Below are 19,040 nucleotides of genomic sequence, written 5' to 3'. Positions count from 1 at the left end.
TGTGTAATCAGCTGACTATGGAAGTATTTGAAATCTTGATTAATATGCTGCCTCTTGTATTCCTGCTGGGCTGCGTATTAGGATTTCCTGCTCTCATTTGTTCCCCAGAGGACAAGGACTGGACACAGATGTCCACTCCCATGGGCCAGCCACCATATTTCATGCTGCTTGTTCCGCCTCCGTGAAGGTGCATTGGCCTTCTGCCCTCTGGGAATGTGTTTGGGTTCGTCCCCTCTGTTGGAGCATCAGATTCCTGTCAGCACGGGGGTGATTTATGGCCAGGCCTGCTCTCCCCCCCCCCCCCCGTTCATGGAGGCGGGAGAGCCCTGTCCTGCTGCAGAATTTATTTCCTGCCCTCTGCTCCCACCTGTTGCAGAACACACTCTTTATCTCGCTTAATGATGCCTCAAAAAGCCCGACAGCTTGGCTTCCGGCGGCCATGCAGGGAGCTCTGGGTGGCCTTGGCTGTGGTCCCTTTGCCACCCTGGGCTCCTTCACGCTGTGTGACTCCGGGCAAACAAGGCGGGAGCTGTCAAATGCAATTGGGGAATCCAGGGAAACAAGTCTGTACTCTGGCTCTGAAACATCCTCTGCAAAACTGCACAGGGAAGGGACTTTTTTTTGCTCCTTCCCAGTTCTGATGGTGTGGGGGCAGTGGGAGGCCATTTCCAAAGCTTGTTTCTCTGGTCCACAGAAGCAAACGCCTGGGGTTCCTTGAATGCTTCTCTAGAGCTTCGTTCATGACAAGATTGGTGACAGCAGGCAAGCTTCTGTGAAAGCCAAGTTTGCTCACAGTGATCAGTCTTCTCCACACGCCTTATTATACCACCTCAGAACAGGTTGTCCTTCTAACCCATCAATCTCCTTTGCCTAGCAGTGGGTCCCTGGGTTCTAGGTTGGGTAGATGCAAGACAGGGCAGGGCTCTCTTGCACCTTTAGTAACTGTGCAGACAGAGTACTGTAATGTACTGTACACGAGGGACGCGGGTGGCGCTGTGGTCTAAACCACTGAGCCTAGAGCTTGCTGATCGGAAGGTCGGTAGTTCGAATCCCCGCAACGGGGTGAGCTCCCGTTGTTCGGTCCCAGCTCCTGCCCACCTAGCAGTTCGAAAGCATGTCAAAGTGCAAGTAGATAAATAGGAACCACTCCGGTGGAAAGGTAAACGGTGTTTCCGTGTGCTGCTCTGGTTTCTCCAGAAGCAGCTTATTCATGCTGGCCACATGACCCAGAAAAACTGTCTGTGGACAAACGTCGGCTCCCTTGGCCAGTAAAGCGAGATGAGAGCCGCAACCCCAGAGTCCTTTGCGATTGGACTTAACTGTCAGGGGTCCTTTACCTTTTTAAATGTACTGTACACATGGTTCAGAAGCTGCAGCTATTGAAAAATGACCAGCTGAGTGTCACTTGGTGACAGTGTAGAAGTGGGCATTCTCGATTATAGCAGCTATCCTCTGAATATGGGGTGAAAGCAATAATAACCTTCCAATGCATTAAAAAAAGCATTTACTGTATAACCAAGTTTCCTGGACTCTGCCACTTGAATTGTTTGTTTGTTTGTTTGTTTTTTTGCGCTGCTCTGTTTTATTTGTGATAAACAGTTGTGTATTTATCTTCTTTTCATCCAGTTTTTAAGGAAACTTTAACTGATTTTTTTTTTTTTGCATTTTCCCTATTGTGTCTTTTTATTGTAAGTCACTTAGAAGTTTTTATTATGTTAAATAGTATATTTAAGAAATAAATAAATGAGTTACGGAGACAGCCTATCAAGTTAAATTTATTTTGAATAATATTTTAGTTTAATTTTCCCCCCTTTGAACATGTGTGCTTGAAGAAGAGGTCTCTGAAACCCCACAGCTTGCTTTGACTGTTAGTTGCTTTGGAACAGAATCACTTCACTTTATGGTTGCCAAGTCATTTATTGGTCCCTCCAGTAGGAGATGGATTTGCAGACTTTAGCATGAGTTAATATTTATCTCTGCAAAGTAGAAGTTTCTATCTTTTGATTTAGTTTAAGGTATATTAGCAGGGGCCAGCAAAATGTTGGCAACTGTATTTCACTTACAGAACTAGTGCTACAGTTCTAGATTCAGGTAGGTAGCCGTGTTGGTCTGACACAGTCAAAATGTGTAGAAAAATAAAAAAAATGTCCAGTAGCACTTAGAGACCAACTAAGTTTGTTCTTGGTATAAGCTATCTGAAGAAGTGTGCATGCACATGAAAGCATGCACACTTCTTCAGATACTTCTTCAGATACACTGCATGCACACGAAAGCTGATGCCAATAACAAACTTAGTTGGTCTCTAAGGTGCTACTGGAAGAAATTTTTATTTTATTTTTTTCCGACTACGGCAGACCAACACAGCTACCTACTCGTAACTAGAACTCTGTCTTTCCAGTCTTATACCCACCACCACATTGTATCTTCCTGATATAATAAAGATTGCTCTGATGTAGTTCATGGAATTCCAGGAGTTTGGGCTTGCAAAAACTTATAGATTCTGAGCTTTGCAATTAAAAGCTGTGATGGCACATCTCCACATTACTCTGTGTGTGTTTATCTCTTTGTGTTACCTGGCATTCTTTCTCTCTTATCCATCTCCCTTAATTCTCACCAGCTTTTCAGACACAACCCTCTGTGTTTATGGGCTGTTTTCAGGTAAATAAAGGCCTTCCAGTGAGATCTAATCACCTGGCAGAGCCTCCTTTTGTCTGCCTCTATCTCCTGGCCCTAGGGAGCCAGTCATGCACTGTTGGAGCCAAGGGAACAGCCTCCAAAGGCCTATTGTCTTATCTGAAAGAAGAGGATAATGCAGAGAGTTAAAATTCATGAGCTTCTAATTGTCCCTTCTTCTCTGATGCTGACGAAGACTCCACTGGAGAGGTTTGCAAGGACAGGAAAAGAGGCTATGGCAGAATGGGTAAACAGGAATTGGTGAACCTTAAATGTTTCCGTCCCTTCTCATGGTTAAAAAAGTTTTTTTTTTTTTCTGGTGGTAGTAATGGTGGGTGATAGTCAAATTTATATCAAGACCAGGAGAAGAGCCATAGCAGGAAGCTCCTCTAGCTTGCAGTGCTTCCAACATCTCTTTAATGCCTGATCCATCTTCACAAGAACCCTGTGAGTTTGGCCAGTTGCTTCTATTTTACAAACAGAGAACATTTGCCGCTGAGAATGTGCCAGGCCAGGGATTGGAAATGGAATCCAAGAATGAAGGTGTATGGCCCTGCTATTTGTGTCTTGAACCTCTGGTGCTTTGCCATTGATGCTCCATCATTTCATCTATGGCCAGTCCAGCAGACTTGGCTCCATGCATTGAGGTTGCCATCTAGTATTAAGTACCAAGACTGTCTCAAAAGCCGGTCGGCTGATCCTCAAGGGCCAGTCCTCACAAACCAAGCTCTATAAAGCTCCAGCCTTAGAGAGACTCCTGAGTCTTGAGACTCATGCTGCTCTTCTGAGGCTGCTGAATTCTACTCCTTTTCTTATTGCTGGCGACTGCTGAGGATCATGTTGCATACCTGACTTTGACCTTGCATCTGTTTCTGGCCTTTTTATCCAGCCCTCTCTGTCCACCTCAGATCTTGACCCCTGTCTGATTCTGACCATGCCTCTGCCTGAAGGAGACATCTTTATTCCTCTTGACTGATGGATGTTGAAGGTGTGAATCTGCTCTTTGCCTTTTAGTCATGCAGTGTAGGAATAACATAAGAATTCAGTCTGCTAAACCTGGAAGGTAGCCCATCCAGGAGAAGGAAAACTCTAGTCCTAAAGCTCCACTGCCTTGCATGACATCTTTGGGAGAAGAAAAGACTTTAGGAGGATTCCTTTGCACAAATCCAGAGTGGAGTTCCTAATACAGTTGGGTGTCTCCTTGTATGCCTCCATTCCGCAACTCTTGCAGCCCAGCTGGTGACAAACATATTGCTCTGCTTTACAGTGAGGTTCTTTAGGTGCCGCTAACACAGTGGTTTGACTTCACTCCTGGAGGTGCACTCCATTGACTCTTGAAACAGACAGATGCCAACAACACCAAAAGAGCCTATGAGCGAAGCAGTGTAAGGTTCGTGCTCCCAGGAGTGACTCATAGGCTCTGGCAGAAGCCACGGACAGAAACCAGGCCCTGGTGCTGGAATAAATTAAGAACTCCCGGAGATCTCTTCCCATGTGTGTCAGGATCACCTTCTACCTAGCTCCAGAGAACAGTGAGCCTTGCTTAATGGTGAGGGGCATCTCTGTCTTTTGGAAAGTGAACATTCCCTACAGACCCTGTCCAGGTGAGAAAGGGCAGAGTAGTTAAAACTCTCAGTTCTGAAATGAGTTGCTTGCATCATACATCTTTTAGACCATCTTCAGACCCCTCAATCTGTTCGGTGGGATTTCTTGCTTTCGACTCACCGGTTTTAAATCTGTACCTTGTTGCCTTGGATGGGGGAACCCATGACCTTCCGGATTGTGTTAGACTCCAGCTCCCATCAGCCCCAGTCCCCAGCCACCATTGATGATGGTCAGGGATGATGGGAGATGTAGTCCAGCAACACCTGGAGAGCCGCAAGTTCCCCAGCCCTGTAGCTCAGGAGCAGCTGCTGCTATCATGAGATTTGCCTTCCCAAGGGCAAGGAATGAGTCTGTGGGTCACGAACCCAGCATTGTCAGACCCAAGTACAATCTGCAATTGTACTTCAGCTCTTACCCAAGAGATCCCTTAAGAGGCATCGCTTAGAAACAGTTGCCTAGCGAACATCCTTACCTAAGCAGTCCCTGAATCACTGAAAAGGAGAAACAAACAGTGCTTCCTAAGGCAATACCTGTGGGGACCAGTGAATAAAATGTTGAGACCTGTCTCTCTGCCTCCATTCTCCATTAACAGAACAAGAACAAGAGCGATCAGCTTCTCAAGGTTACTGCAGGAGTGAAAATTAAAGCATAAAGCTGAAACAAAAATGTTGCCGTGGGAGAAGAATTGTGCAGGCCTTTCAAAGCAGCCTTCTTCCATCTTAGGCCCTCAGATGACGACAGTGGGACTATAACTCCCATCATCCTTGCCCATTGGCCAAGCTGGCTGGGGACGATGGGAGTTGTAGTCCAATAACACCTGGGGACCCAGAGCTGAATAAATACATTTAAATGACCTGGATGATGCAGGCACCTTAGCCGCAACCAGTTTTTAATAGGCCATATTTCGCATAAGGCTTGGGCATTGATTCTTCTCACGGACGTGCTCTAGCACTAGCCAACCAAAATGCAAGCCAAAGGCTCGTTCTGTACCTGCTCTAAGTACAAACACCAACAAAGTGTTGGTTAGCCTTGTATGCCCCTCTGCTTCCCACTCCCATTTGCCTGTAGCTTGGTTTGCAGGCAGCAGAAAGCTGCAGAGGTTTGTAAAATAAGGGAGAGGGCTCTCTATGATGCATTGTTGGTCGCGCAGTGAATAGGGAGGCCTTTAAGAGCTGCCATGTTGGACAGAGAAGCTGTGCTGTGTAATAAAGAGAGGAACTCATTAGACTTTTCTGTGGGGTAAAGGTAAAGGTAAAGGTACCCCTGCCCGTACGGGCCAGTCTTGACAGACTCTGGGGTTGTGCGCCCATCTCACTTAAGAGGCCAGGGGCCAGCGCTGTCCGGAGACACTTCCGGGTCACGTGGCCAGCGTGACATCGCTGCTCTGGCGAGCCAGAGCCGCACACGGAAACGCCGTTTACCTTCCCGCTGGTAAGCGGCCCCTATTTATCTACTTGCACCCGGAGGTGCTTTCGAACTGCTAGGTTGGCAGGCGCTGGGACCGAGCAGCGGGAGCGCACCCTGCCGCAGGGATTCGAACCGCCGACCTTTCGATCGGCAAGTCCTAGGCGCTGAGGCTTTAACCCACAGCGCCACCTGCGTTCTGTGGGGAGGAGGGGGCATATAGGAAACGGAGGAGTCTAGGCTGAGCTCCCAGTTGCCCTAAAACCCTGTCTCTATTAAGGGGCTCAGTCCTGGAAATCTCATCACAGTGACAACCTGCAGCCTGCACTCCTGCTATGTGAAGGACTTAAGTGGCTTTGAAATGGATACTCTATTTAGCCATTTCCCTGTGGGGAACTGGAAGGTGCCACGTTGAATCACGAAGCCTGTTAATACTGGTGCCCTTGGGATGCTAAGAACAAAGACACTGACACTCCCAGCTGTATCTTAAGAGTGGCTCCACATTTTATGCAACAACCTTGTTTTTGCCGCTGGCATTACTCTGGTATTTCCTACAGTGTACCCACAAAGCATTAACAGTTATGCACCTTTAAAAACACACATGTTTGCACACATTAGGAAGGTGCAGCTGAATCCTGGCTCCTCTAGGTACACAGGTGCTTCAGGACATGGGAGCAGCACTCCATGTCAAACAATTGCTGGGCAAAATGCAGACCTGCTCATAATTAAGTTTAATGCTGAACTTGCACATGGAAAATACAAACCTTTCTGTGAAAGGGAAACTTTTGGGTTCTGACATGACTCTACAATTCTATGAAAAGCAGAATTCCCATGTTGGAGAAAGACACTGCTGCGGGCGAGTTTTTGCATAAGTCCCTGCCCACATGAAAATTATGTCATCTCCTGCAGTTTTTACCAACTCAGAAGCACACATATATTAATTGTGCATAAGTCACTGCAGTCTCTATATATTTGGTCTTGAACATTGGTCAACCTACCTCACTGTTGACAGCTTTGGAGAGAGGAAGGTCCCTTCTAATACCACTGTGGGTGGATCTAAACACGGGTGCAGGGGCTGGGGGAGAACGCTATAAATAAGTCAGAAATTATATCATTTCAACAAAAGAAAAAAATATCCATGGAAAATTGCGCTTAAAAATTTCCTGCTCTCTTGCGCCATCTGGTGTTGCATGTTTATTGCACATTCAAATAGCTGTTTCTTTACCAATGTAGCTGAGTCCTGAGTTTAGTCATTTGGGATAGACATTGACCAAAGCAGTTGACACTTTTACGTGTCTACAAATGTATACTATAAAAATATGCGTTTCCTTCCAAGCGGCATCCACACACCATCTCCATGCTGGCTTATACGCTGTTGTTGTTTAGTCGTTTAGTCGTGTCCGACTGTTTGTGACTGCATGGACCAGAGCACGCCAGGCACTCCTATCTTCCACTGCCTCCCGCAGTTTGGTCAGACTCATGTTTGTAGCTTCGAGAATGCTGTCCAACCATCTTGTCCTCTGTCGTCCCCTTCTTCTTATGCCCTCAATCTTTCCCAACATCAGGGTCTTTTCCAGGGAGTCTTCTCTTCTCATGAGGTGACCAAAGTATTGGAGCCTCAGCTTCACGATCTGTCCTTCCAGTGAGCACTCAGGGCTGATTTCCTTCCGAATGGATAGGTTTGATCTTCTTGCAGTCCATGGGACTCTCAAGAATCTCCTCCAGCACCATAATTCAAAAGCATCAATTCTTCGGCAATCAGCCTTCTTTATGGTCCAGCTCTCACTTCCATACATCACTACTGGGAACACCATGGCTTTAACTATACGGACCTTTGTTGGTAAGGTGATTTCTCTGCTTTATACGCTACTGGTAGTCTAATACAGAGAAAGCTTGTTATCTTATCAGCTTGATGAAACTTGTAGATACGTCACTTAACTGGGAGCTGTGGGGTTCAATCAGCTACTGACTCTGTTGATCAGCTGTTACGCATTAACAGCAAACAGCTGGTTGATGCAATCAGCTGTCACCACCGAAAAGGTGATGGGTGCAAGTGCTGACAAAACACCAAGGCAGGGAATCTCCAATTTAGGGGCTAGATCTGGCATGTTGCTTAATTTCACCTGGGCCTCACATGCTTCTTTTTCCTTTTCCTTTTCCCTTTACTTGCGTATATGTAAACAAAACATTAATTAACACTGAATTTCCACTTGGTTCCGATTTGTGTGGCCTACTTTGTTCCTGAACACATTTGAAAGTGTGGATATGGCTGGGCATCAGCTGCGTCTTCCAAACTGTTCTTAGGCATGGGGCTATGTGATACAGTGGTCCCTTGGGTTACAGACGCTTCAGGTTACAGATGCTTCAGGTTACAGACTCTGCTAACCCAGAAATAGCACCTCGGGTTAATAACATTGCTTCAGGATGAGAACAGAAATCGTGCAGCGGCGGCAGTGGGAGGCCCCATTAGCCAAAGTGGTACCTCAGGTTAAGAACAGTTTCAGGTTAAGAACGGACCTCCGAAACGAATTAAGTTCTTAACCTGAGGTACCACTGTACTGCGCAACTTATTGGCTGATGTGGGGTGGAGATGTTGAGTCAGGGTCTGCTGTCAGCACCTCCAAAGCTCCCCTCAGGTGCTTTTTGTTTGTATGTGGCTCTTGCTGATCTTTTTTCTTTGGGTTAGTAGCTCCTGACTGAAAAAGAAGTTTTGCCTTCCTGTACCAAGGCTGTTTACGCCCCCCCCCCCAGCCTTTGGAATTGTTGAACTCCCAGCTCCCATCTTCCCAAGCCAGCTTAGCCAGTGGTCAGGGATGATGGGAACTGTAGTGCAAAAACATCTGGGACTTAAGCCTGAATAACACTGGATTGAAGGGTGTAAATCTAGTTGGGAATTAAAGAGTTCGGATAGGCCATGTGAACAAACATATTTCAGACTCCTCGATTACCGGCAACACATTTTTGGAGGTAGTCTAGGCTGTGACCTCAGAAAACTGCTATCAGACCCAGTAGAATGCTGCCATCTTTTTCTAGCAAATCAGACCTAGCTCAGAATCCAACGCCAGCACCTTTCCAGAATTTCAGGCACGGGTCTTTCCAAGCCTCCCTGAAGGTGCTGGGAATTGTGCCTAGTCCCTTTTGCGTGGGGCTACCTTTGAAGGTGACCCAAAACAATTAATCCAGAATGCGGCAGCTAGACTGGTGACTGGGAGTGGCCGCCGGGACCACATAACACCGGTCCTGAGAGGTCTGCATTGGCTCCCAGTACGTTTCCGAGCACAATTCAAAGTGTTGGTGTTGACCTTTAAAGCCCTAAATGGCCTCGGTCCTGAATACCTGAAGGAGTGTCTCCACCCCCATCGTGATCCAGCACCAAGGGCCTTCTGGTGGTTCCCTCATTGTGAGAAGTGAAGTTACAGGGAACCAGACAGAGGGCCTTCTTGGTAGTGGCGCCCACCCTGTGGAACGCCCTTCCTTCAGATGTGAAGGAAATAAGCAGCTCTCCTATCTTTAAAAGACATCTAAAGGCAGCCCTGTTTAGGGAAGTTTTTAATATTTAATGCTGTATTGTTTTTAACACTCTATTGGGAGCTGCCCAGAGTGGCTGGGGAAACTCAGCCAGATGGGCGGGATATAAATAAATAATAATAATTATTATTATTATTATTATTATTATTATTATTATTATTATTATTATTATTATTATTATTTTGCATGTGGTCCTGCCACCACAGAACTGTTGCCCTCCAGTTGGAGACAGTAGACCTGGGGTAGTCAACATGGTGCGCTCCAGATGTTGATGGACTACAATTCCCATCATGCCCTGCCCACATGTCTAGTAGTGGGGGTGATGGGAATTCTAGTCCAATAGAATATGGAGGATACCATGTTTGCTACCCCTGCAGGAGTACTGGATGAGATAGTCCAAAATGATCAGTAGTCCAAAATGATCAGTAGTCCAAAATGAGAAGGACTGAGTTCTTGGGGAAATGAAAGAAACCTTAAATCTAGCTTCCGTTGGAAAAGTTTTGTCAAGGGCACTGAAGCCCACCACACGGCATACGTTGTTCAGCTGCTCTTCTAGCTTCTGAGATTTATCTAGGCCTTACCCGTGTGTACAGTGGTACCTCGGGTTAAGTACTTAATTCGTTCCGGAGGTCCGTTCTTAACCTGAAACTTCTTAACGTGAAGCACCACTTTAGCTAATGGGGCCTCCTGCTGCCGCTGCGCCACCGGAACACGATTTCTGTTCTCATCCTGAAGCAAAGTTCTTAACCCGAGGTACTATTTATGGGTTAGCGGAGTCTGTAACCTGAAGCATCTGTAACCTGAAGCGTATGTAACCCGAGGTACCACTGTACTTTTGAGCATATCTTCACAATCTTAAGGGCTAGAAATCTGCTGTTCGAAAAGAAAATGCATGCTGAGATTCTTCACAATTGTGTGGTGTTCAGCACCAAATTTTTTGAGTTTCCCCCACTGAATATCTGCCTATAAAGAATCTTGTTTTCAGCAGAGGATACCAGGCATCCCCAAACTCGTCCCTCCAGATGTTTTGGGACTACAACTCACATCATCCCTAGCCGACAGGACCAGTGGTCAGGGATGATGAGAACTGTAGTCCCAAAACATCTGGAGGGTTGAGTATAGGCATGCCTGGCATAGGCTAACAGTATGAGTTTGGTTGCTTAGCTTCGCGCTGCTGTACATTTGCTTGTTTGTTGTGGAGTCATTTGTTGGGGTGGGAAGGCTGGGTTTGTTTATTGCAGGGTCACTCATAAGAACGGAGCTCAAGAGACATGATGGCTGCATGGAGTTTGTATATTCTGCTTATCTATTGTGGTTAGAGTGGCCTGCGAAGTGCTGTTTTCCTTTTGCAAACAAGAGTTTGTGCTGGGAGATATTGCAGATAGCAGGAAGGTGAAGGGGGCGGTGGTGAGGGAGGAATCTTATAATCCTTCACTCCTGTGATCCCTATTGTATCGTAGGCAGGGAGTTCTCTGCACAAGCACCCAAATTCTCTGAACAATCCATCCCTGCGATCAACTAGACCAGTGTTTCCCAACCTTGGGTCTCCAGCTGTTTTTGGACTACAACTCCCATCATACTGCGAGAGGCCAAGTTACAGGGAACCAGGCAGAGGGCCTTCTCGGTAGTGGCGCCCGCCCTGTGGAATGCCCTCCCATCAGATGTCAAAGCGATAAACAACTACCTGACATTCAGAAGACATCTGAAGGCAGCCCTGTTCAGGGATGTTTTTAATATGTGACATTTTAGTGTATTTTTCATCTCTGTTGGAAGCCGCCCAGAGTGGCTGGGGAAACCCAGCCAGATGGGCGGGGTACAAATAATAAATTAGTATTATTATTATTATTATTACTTAGCGAGCAAGACCAGTGGTTAGGGATGATGGGAAGTGTAGTCCAAAAACAGCTAGAGACCAAAGGTTGGGAAACACTGAACTAGACAGCTGCAATGTTGTTGCTTTATCTATGGGGGGGGTCGTTTTGCTCCAGTTTTAGGCTGCGTACAATGGAAAGCACCCCCCCAAAAAACTCCCCCAACCTGGGAATTGTTCATTACCCCACACAGAGCTACCATTCCAAGCACCCTTAAGAAACTATTGTTCCCAGGATTCTTTGGGTGAGGAGACATGCTTCGAATGTGCTTTAAAATGTGTGTTCTGAAAGAAGTCACCTTCTGCCTGGTCCTGTGAATGAATGTGCAAACAAACACATTAAGGATATCAATTGAAGTTTTGGAACTGCTGGGTGATGCCCAAGAAGCAGCTCACAGTGAACTCTAGTGCCAAAATTGTTAAACTCCGGTGGAATGATCGTAATTGTGAAACACTTTTTTATTTTAAAAAACTGTGAATATAACCCACAAGCAGGGCTACCGTATAATACAAGTCATTTTATTATGGTTAATGGCCAGGGATACCATATAGACTGAGTCCACATTCACCATGTAAGGAGAATGTCAGCAATTGAGCAGATCCACACTATACATGATTTAAAGCACATCCAACAAACATTCAAAGCACATGACTTCCTCCAAAAATCCTGTAGGTGAGGGTGTTTGGGATTGTAGCTATGGGAAAGGAAAACTACAGTTCCCATGATTCTTTGGGGGAAGTCATGTGCTTTGAATGTGCATTGGTTACGCTTTAAAATTCGGCAGTTCTCAACCTGTGGGTCCCCAGATGTTGTTGGACTACAACTCCCATCATCCCTGAGCTCTGGCCTTGCTAGCTAGGGGTGATGGGAGTTGTAGTTCAACAACATCTGGGGACCCACAGGTTGAGAAAGGCTGCTTTAAATGAATATTGCGAATCTGCTGTTGGCTTCACCACCCTAAAAATGGAAACACCCTTAATTTCTGAGGGGGGCGGGACACTAAATACAGACCTTTTGCAGGAGGGGAAAGTGGACTAAAAGTCTATCCCCCCCCCCACTGTATTTCCTCCCCAGCTTTTCTAACCTATGTCTCCTTTGGGCAGGGTCATTCCTCTCTTCCCACCCCCAGGGGAAGGGATTAGGTTACACAGCTCTGGTAACAATTCCAACCTGTTTGGCCTGGAATGTGGCATTTAGGGTCTTGTCACAGGAAATTCAGTCTGTGTTGAAAGCTAGAATTGCAAACAGTTTCATGGCTTGCTGGGGTTGGGGGCGGTGGAAAATGCTGTTTGAACCGAAGGAACTCTGTCCAGGCGTTATGGGTCATGGTGAGGGCAAGAGGCTGGGAGTTTAGGACTAAATCTTTTTAATGTTTCCTCCTTCCCATGCAACTTCCCTGTAAGTAATGCACAGTTACGCCATTTGCCTGCTCAGTGTATGGCTGTGAAATATACTCCGGAGTCGAGAGTGGATTTCATGCTCTTTATTCGGCTCATAGTGGTGAGGAGGAATGGAAGTTCCCCCAGAATGGAATGGAAGTTCACCCAGAATTATTTACACAATGGGCCCCATGTGATTGGCTAATTCCAGGATTCTCCTGCAGGAGAATCATGTTGCAGATTCACTTCCACCTGGAGCTGGATTGGTGGTTCCTGTGGACCAATCAGACTGCTGCATTCTGGATCCTATTGTTCTAGGACCAATCAGACTGCTGCATTCTGGATCGTATTGTTCTAGGACCAATCTGACTGCTGGATTCTGAATCCTATTGTTCTGGGACCAATCAGACTGCTGCATTTTGGATCCTATTCAACTCAGTACATAACACCCTGACCTCCGGCCCACCCCAATCCCAACCGCCCTGTCTCCAGTCACTTACTCCCATGTATATTGTATCCCAGCATATTCCTGATAAAGTATGACCCTCCTCAGCCATGAGGTGTCATTTGGCAAGCAATTTTCTCTCTTCCTCAAGTCTACCCAGCTGCAAAATAAAATCAACAACTTCACTCCTAAAAAAATGGTCAACAACTTTGGTCGGCCCTCACGCATGTTCACTTCATCAAATTTTGAGAAAAATTTGAGCACCCCTGAGTCCCCATCCCACAGCCCTGCTCACAATTGTGAAGAATATTCCTACGTTGAATGGTCATTAAGAAAAAGAGATAGGAATAGGCCTATATCTATGTGGACTGTCCCTGGATCAAGTGACTTTTCTTCTTTAAGGTTTCAAAGTTCTTAACCTAGCTCAAGGTAGTCATATGGACCAATCACAGACAGTGCATCCCTTGAAAAATAAGATTTTGGAGCCATCTTGCCCCAAATGGCAACTACACATTTGGTGCCTAGCTTATATACCTGAGTTTCTAACACTGTATGATTTCAGAAGGTCGGCGGTTCAAATCCCCGCGACGGGGTGAGCTCCTGTTGCTCGGTCCCTGCTTAGTCATGGCTTAGTCATGCCGGCTGTACCCCGGCTCCCTCGGCCAGTAAAGCGAGATGAGCGCCGCAACCCCAGAGTCTGCCACGACTGGACCTAATGGTCAGGGGTCCCTTTACCTTTTTTATGATTTCAGAAGGTTGGTCATCAACAGTGGGTGGCATGGTGGGGGTGGCAGCAGCGCTTACCTGACTGATGCTTAGTGGGAAGGAAAGGTCTGGGAGGTCAGCGTGGTGGAAACAGATGCCAGCAGAGCCAATCCAGCACTCCTGCCGATGCGTTTACACTGCACCACTCTGTCCACTGCTGGGAGTCAGTTTAATGTGTTAGTGTTTTTTGGGGGGTACCTATGTGCCACCTTAACGACTAACAGATTGATCGCAGCATATCGCGAACAACTAGACCCATTCATTATGGATGAAAACATTTATTCATAGCATAATCTTTCATGGACCAGGGCATGATTGATGCACGACTAGATGAATGATTTTTTAAATTTTATTTTTGTATCTGATGATAAAATGGACTTCTGTTTGTGAATACTCATGCCCCAATCAATCTGTTAAGTCTTTTAGGTGCCAGGAAAAAATGTGGGGGTTTGTGAGAGATTTTTAATGCGAGTTGAAATGCAGCCAAAGTTCGTAAATTACTTTATAGATTCAGAATCTTGGAGGTGTTATTTGTAATGCCTGTCCCTCTGATGGCTCCACGATGCTAAGATATCCCTCAATCTTTCTTGACTCTGTTCTGCCTTCTGAAGTTCCTTTAGCTTGCGGCTCTCCCCAAGTCAGTACCACCCAAGATTGATAATATTGGGCAAAGCGGATGCAGTCCCTGCCCCTCTGCCTAACCCTCCCCTTTCCCAGTGTGAATCAGGTGAGCACCCTTTGCCCATAGAGAAAAAGAGCTCTACCTGCTGAAGGATCCCGTTATTCCTGGGATCTAGTCACCCTGGCCCAGAAATCCTGTGCCCTCCAACAGAGGGACCTACCTTGCAGTTTGAGACCAGCTGCTTTCAAGCGATAGCCAACTATGCATGAACCATGTGGTTTTGTCTGCTGAGAGGAATAGAAGTGGGAAAGGGGAGATGTGTGGCCCTAACAGCTTCTTACTTAGAATTTGATGGTTAATTATTTTATTTTATTTATTTATTACGCCCTTCATCCTTAGATCTGAGGACAGTTCACAACATAAAATTCACAGTATGAAAACACAAAATACAGAATTAAAATACAGTAAGAACAAAAACCAATGGGACGCGGGTGGCGCTGTGGGTAAAACCTCAGCGCCTAGGACTTGCCGATCGTATGGTCGGCGGTTCGAATCCCTGCGGCAGGGTGAGCTCCCGTCTTTTGGTCCCAGCTCCTGCCCACCTAGCAGTTCAAAAGCACCCCTAAGTGCAAGTAGAAAAATAGGTACTGCTTTATAGCGGGAAGGTAAACGGTGTTTCCGTGTGCAGCACTGGTGAGATGGGCACACAACCCTAGAGTCGGACACGACTGGCGCGTATGGGCAGGGGTACCTTTACCTTTACTTTTAAGAACAAAAACAAACCGAAACCAGAGGCCTTTCTCCTGGGCATGGTTGGCCAATTGGTGCCAAAGAAGGATAGAACTTTCTTTATGTATGCTACAACAGCAGCAAGAATACTTATTGCAAAGTACTGGAAGACACAAGACCTACCCACTCTGGAAGAATGGCAGATGAAGGTGATGGACTATATGGGATTGGCAGAAATGACTTGCAGAATCCGAGACCAGGGAGAAGAGTCGGCGGAAGAAGATTGGAAGAAATTCAAAGACTACCTACAGAAATATTGTAAAATTAATGAATGTTAGAATGATGTGGGATAGAAATTAAGTGGTTTCCAGCTGTAATGCTGTAAGAGAATATGAAAAAAAGGGTTAGAAACAGGTAAAAATTTAATGGTAAGGATTTGCTGAACTAACAATCTGAATTGGAATACAAAAAAGGGAGGTACGAGGAGGTCCGGGAAACAAGCTAAAGGAAAATAAGTAATGGAAAATCTGTGTGTTTTTAATTATTTCTATTTTTGTATTTTTGTTATTTTTTCTTTTTATTCTTATTGTATTATTACTAAAAATCTTAATAAATATTCTATAAAAAATAAGAACAAAAACAAACCAATAACACACACAACCCTCTCCACAACACTTTTAAAAGGGCATCAGGTGCCAAATCAGTCACCTGGCACCTAAAAGTGTATAACAAAGGTGCCAGACAAACCTCCCTGGGAAGAGCATTCCACAAATGGGGAGCCACTGCCAAAAAAGGCCCTGTTCTCGTGTTGCCACCCTCCAGACTTCTCTTGGAGGAGGCACATGAAGAAGGGCCTCAGAGGATGATCTCAGGGTCCAGGTAGGTTCATATGGAGAGAGTGGGTACCCTCGAAGGGAGAGTGTTCCCCATAATGTTGTGGTGTTGTTTTTTTTTTTGTAATTCTCAGAGAATTGGCTTCGGGGGTACCCCTGCAAGAGAGTAAGAGTAATAAAAAGAAATTGTTATTTAGGGGAACTGAATTTAATTCTAAATTATATTCCGGAAATGTGGGAGATATCAAAGGGTACAAAAAATGGATGTACCGTGCTATATTAGAAGCCAAAAAACTTGTTTTGATTAATTGGAAGAGCCGCAAAAAGATTCCATTCAGTGCATGGATTGATAATATGAACAGATTAGTTACATACAAACAAATTGCATGTCGACGCAAAATAAGAATGGATCAATATGAAGAAATTTGGAATGAATATTTAAGCGATAAGGCGGATAGCAGTGGGAGGAGAGAGAGGTGGGAAAATATAGATAAAAAAAGGTGTAGTCATAGGTATATCAGTGTATTCAAATCTGAATTGTCAAATTGTGTTATTATTGTCATTATGGTTTTTGTTGTACTGTATGTGTCTTTTGCGGTTGATGTTTGTATCAAAAAAATGATTAAATAATTTTTTTAAAAAAAAACAACCTGCAAGAGAGTCTTCTCATAGGCTCCTTGGAACCCTGTGTGTAGCTTGCTGGTAAAGCTCAAAAGGATTTTTTGCCCCAAAGGAAGGAAAACCCAGTGCCCTGGGCTGTGCAAGCATGGAATGGAAACATTCCCTTGGTTTGGATGCTGCATGGACTATTTATGTGAGTTCTGTAGCAAAACAAACAACCCCACACACTTTCCACACAGTAATTTTGAGTTGTAGAAGCTGCCTTAAGATAATAAAAAATAAAAAATAAAACGAAAGGCTGACATGTTTTAACCAAAGTTTGGGTGTTGTTTAGTCGTTTAGTCGTGTCCGACTCTTCGTGACCCCATGGACCAGAGCACGCCAGGCACTCCTGTCTTCCACTGCCTCCTGCAGTTTGGTCAAACTCATGCTGACAGCTTTGAGTACACTGTCCAACCATCTCATCCTCTGTTGTCCCCTTCTCCTTGTGCCCTCCATCTCAGGGTCTTTTCCAGGGAGTCTTCTCTTCTCATGAGGTGGCCAAAGTATTGGAGCCTCAGCTTCAGGATCTGTCCTTCCAGTGAGCACTCAGGGCTGATTTCCCTCAGAATGGAGAGGTTTGATCTTCTTGCAGTCCATGGGACTCTCAAGAGTCTCCTCCAGCACCATAATTCAAAAGCATCAATTCTTCGGCAGTCAGCCTTCTTTATGGTCCAGCTCTCACTTCCATACATCACTACTGGGAAAACCTTTACTATACGGACCATTGTTGGCAAGGTGATGTCTCTGCTTTTTAAGATGCTGTCTAGGTTTGTCATTGCTTTTCTCCCAAGAAACAGGCGTCTTTTAATTTCATGGCTGCTGTTTGGGTGTACAGTGTCCCAAATTTCCGCCTGACCCTCCCCTATTTGTTTCTGCAGCGGTGGAGACGCAGAGCACAAGTTCGGAGGAGATGGTGCCCAGCTCCCCCTCTCCACCCCCACCCCCACGTGTCTACAAACCTTGCTTCGTCTGCAACGACAAATCATCCGGCTATCATTACGGGGTCAGCTCCTGCGAAGGCTGCAAGGTGAGTGGAGGGAGATTCCCCACCCAACAAGGCGCTGTCACACACCTCAGCTAACCCTCTGCACTGGGGGGCTCCTTGCAGCGCAGCTCGCCCGAATCGTGAGTTGAAGCAGGCATCAGGCTCGCAACTGTTCAGGCCAGGAGGGTGGGGCTGGCTGCTTCACCCAGGCCTCCTTTCCTCTTCCAAAGGAATGTTGCAGCAGGGAATTTGAAGCTGCATGCCAACACCCAAAAAAAAACAGATTATGCAAGCAAGCAAGATGAAATGTGCAAAACAAGCATATGCATGTTGACTAGCATCCTCCTGTGTCCTGGTTATTGAATTGGGGGGGGGGGGTTCTGGTTGCAGAAAATTCTGCACCTACTTCAAAGATCATCAGGTTAACATCCGTCAGGCTGAGGCTGAATCCGTGCATATGGAGCATGTGTTTTCCACCTTGGGAACCTTTGAGGGTTGGTTGGTTGGTTGGTTGCTGGAACTGAGAGCTATACTTAAAAGTTTCTCCTTGACTCATTCAGCCTGTGAGGCTGTGTCCCCCAAACCATGCCCACCTGCTCCACACCTGACTTGCTCCACAACTTGGACAGCTGGGCTTTCACTATGCACCTATCATTCACCTGCCAGCAGATGATTGACAGGTGGTGGTCTCCCCTATCAAAGCTGGCCTGCAGGCAGAGTGGGAGATAAAGATCTAGGGCTCCTGGCTGAAAGAGTTCCCCACCACTGCCCTTTATCTCCATACTGAGGGAAGGGAGAGATAGTGACTTGCCTAAGATGATGTTTGGGCTCAGAACTTCCTGGTTCACATACTTCCCGGCCCCTTACAAAATGCCAGCTCTTTAAGGGGCAACTTCTGTTAAAGGATCGCAAGGGGCAGGACAGCGGAAGACCCTCTGCCTGAGATTTTGGGAAAGCTGTCGCTGCTACTGCCAGTCAGGGAAGACTGTCCTGGACTAGAACGGAAGGTCTGATTCATTACAAGTCAGCTGCTTATGATGCACAAACATTTAAAAATCAGAGGTGGGCCAAAGAACAAGGGGGCCTCACAACTTTTTCTGAGTGCCCTAAGTGTTTCCCTGTGTGGGGTAGTGAGTTCAGTGGAAGGAGGGGCCAAATTACAGGATATCAGTAGGATATTACACAAATTATTTATTTATTTATTATTATTATTATTAACTCAAATTATATACCACCCTTTATCAAAAGATCCCAGGGTGGTGTACAATTGTTAAAAACACATTACAGAACACCAGTGATAAAAATACAATGAAAACACATTATAAAAAGTACACTGACAGACAGTCTAATATTAAAATAGTCATTGTAATAACAGTCCTCTTTTCCACACTTTCACAGGCCATAGATTATTTAATAGCCATAAAGGGACCCCTGACCATTAGGTCCAGTTGTGACCAACTCTGGGGTTGCGGCGCTCATCTCGCTTTATTGGCCAAGGGAGCCAGCGTACAGCTTCCGGGTCATATGGCCAACATGAC

General features: G+C 45.8%; 1 protein-coding gene across 3 annotated transcripts in view; it reads left to right on the top strand.

The window, feature by feature from the left end:
- The window catches only part of RARG (retinoic acid receptor gamma), a 122,641-nt gene that overhangs the window by 89,058 nt on the left and 14,543 nt on the right, over positions 1 to 19,040 (top strand). For all 3 annotated transcript variants that reach the window (XM_083728967.1, XM_083728968.1, XM_083728969.1), the window contains one exon: positions 17,396 to 17,544. In XM_083728967.1, coding sequence (XP_083585093.1) covers positions 17,396 to 17,544 — 149 coding nt within the window. The remainder of the gene's footprint in view (positions 1 to 17,395; positions 17,545 to 19,040) is intronic.

Source organism: Podarcis gaigeae, assembly GCF_964106915.1.
Source record: "Podarcis gaigeae genome assembly, chromosome: 2".
Lineage (NCBI taxonomy): Eukaryota > Metazoa > Chordata > Lepidosauria > Squamata > Lacertidae > Podarcis > Podarcis gaigeae.
The sequence above is the reverse complement of the archived record's forward strand: the minus strand, read 5'-3'. Positions and strand labels throughout refer to the sequence as shown.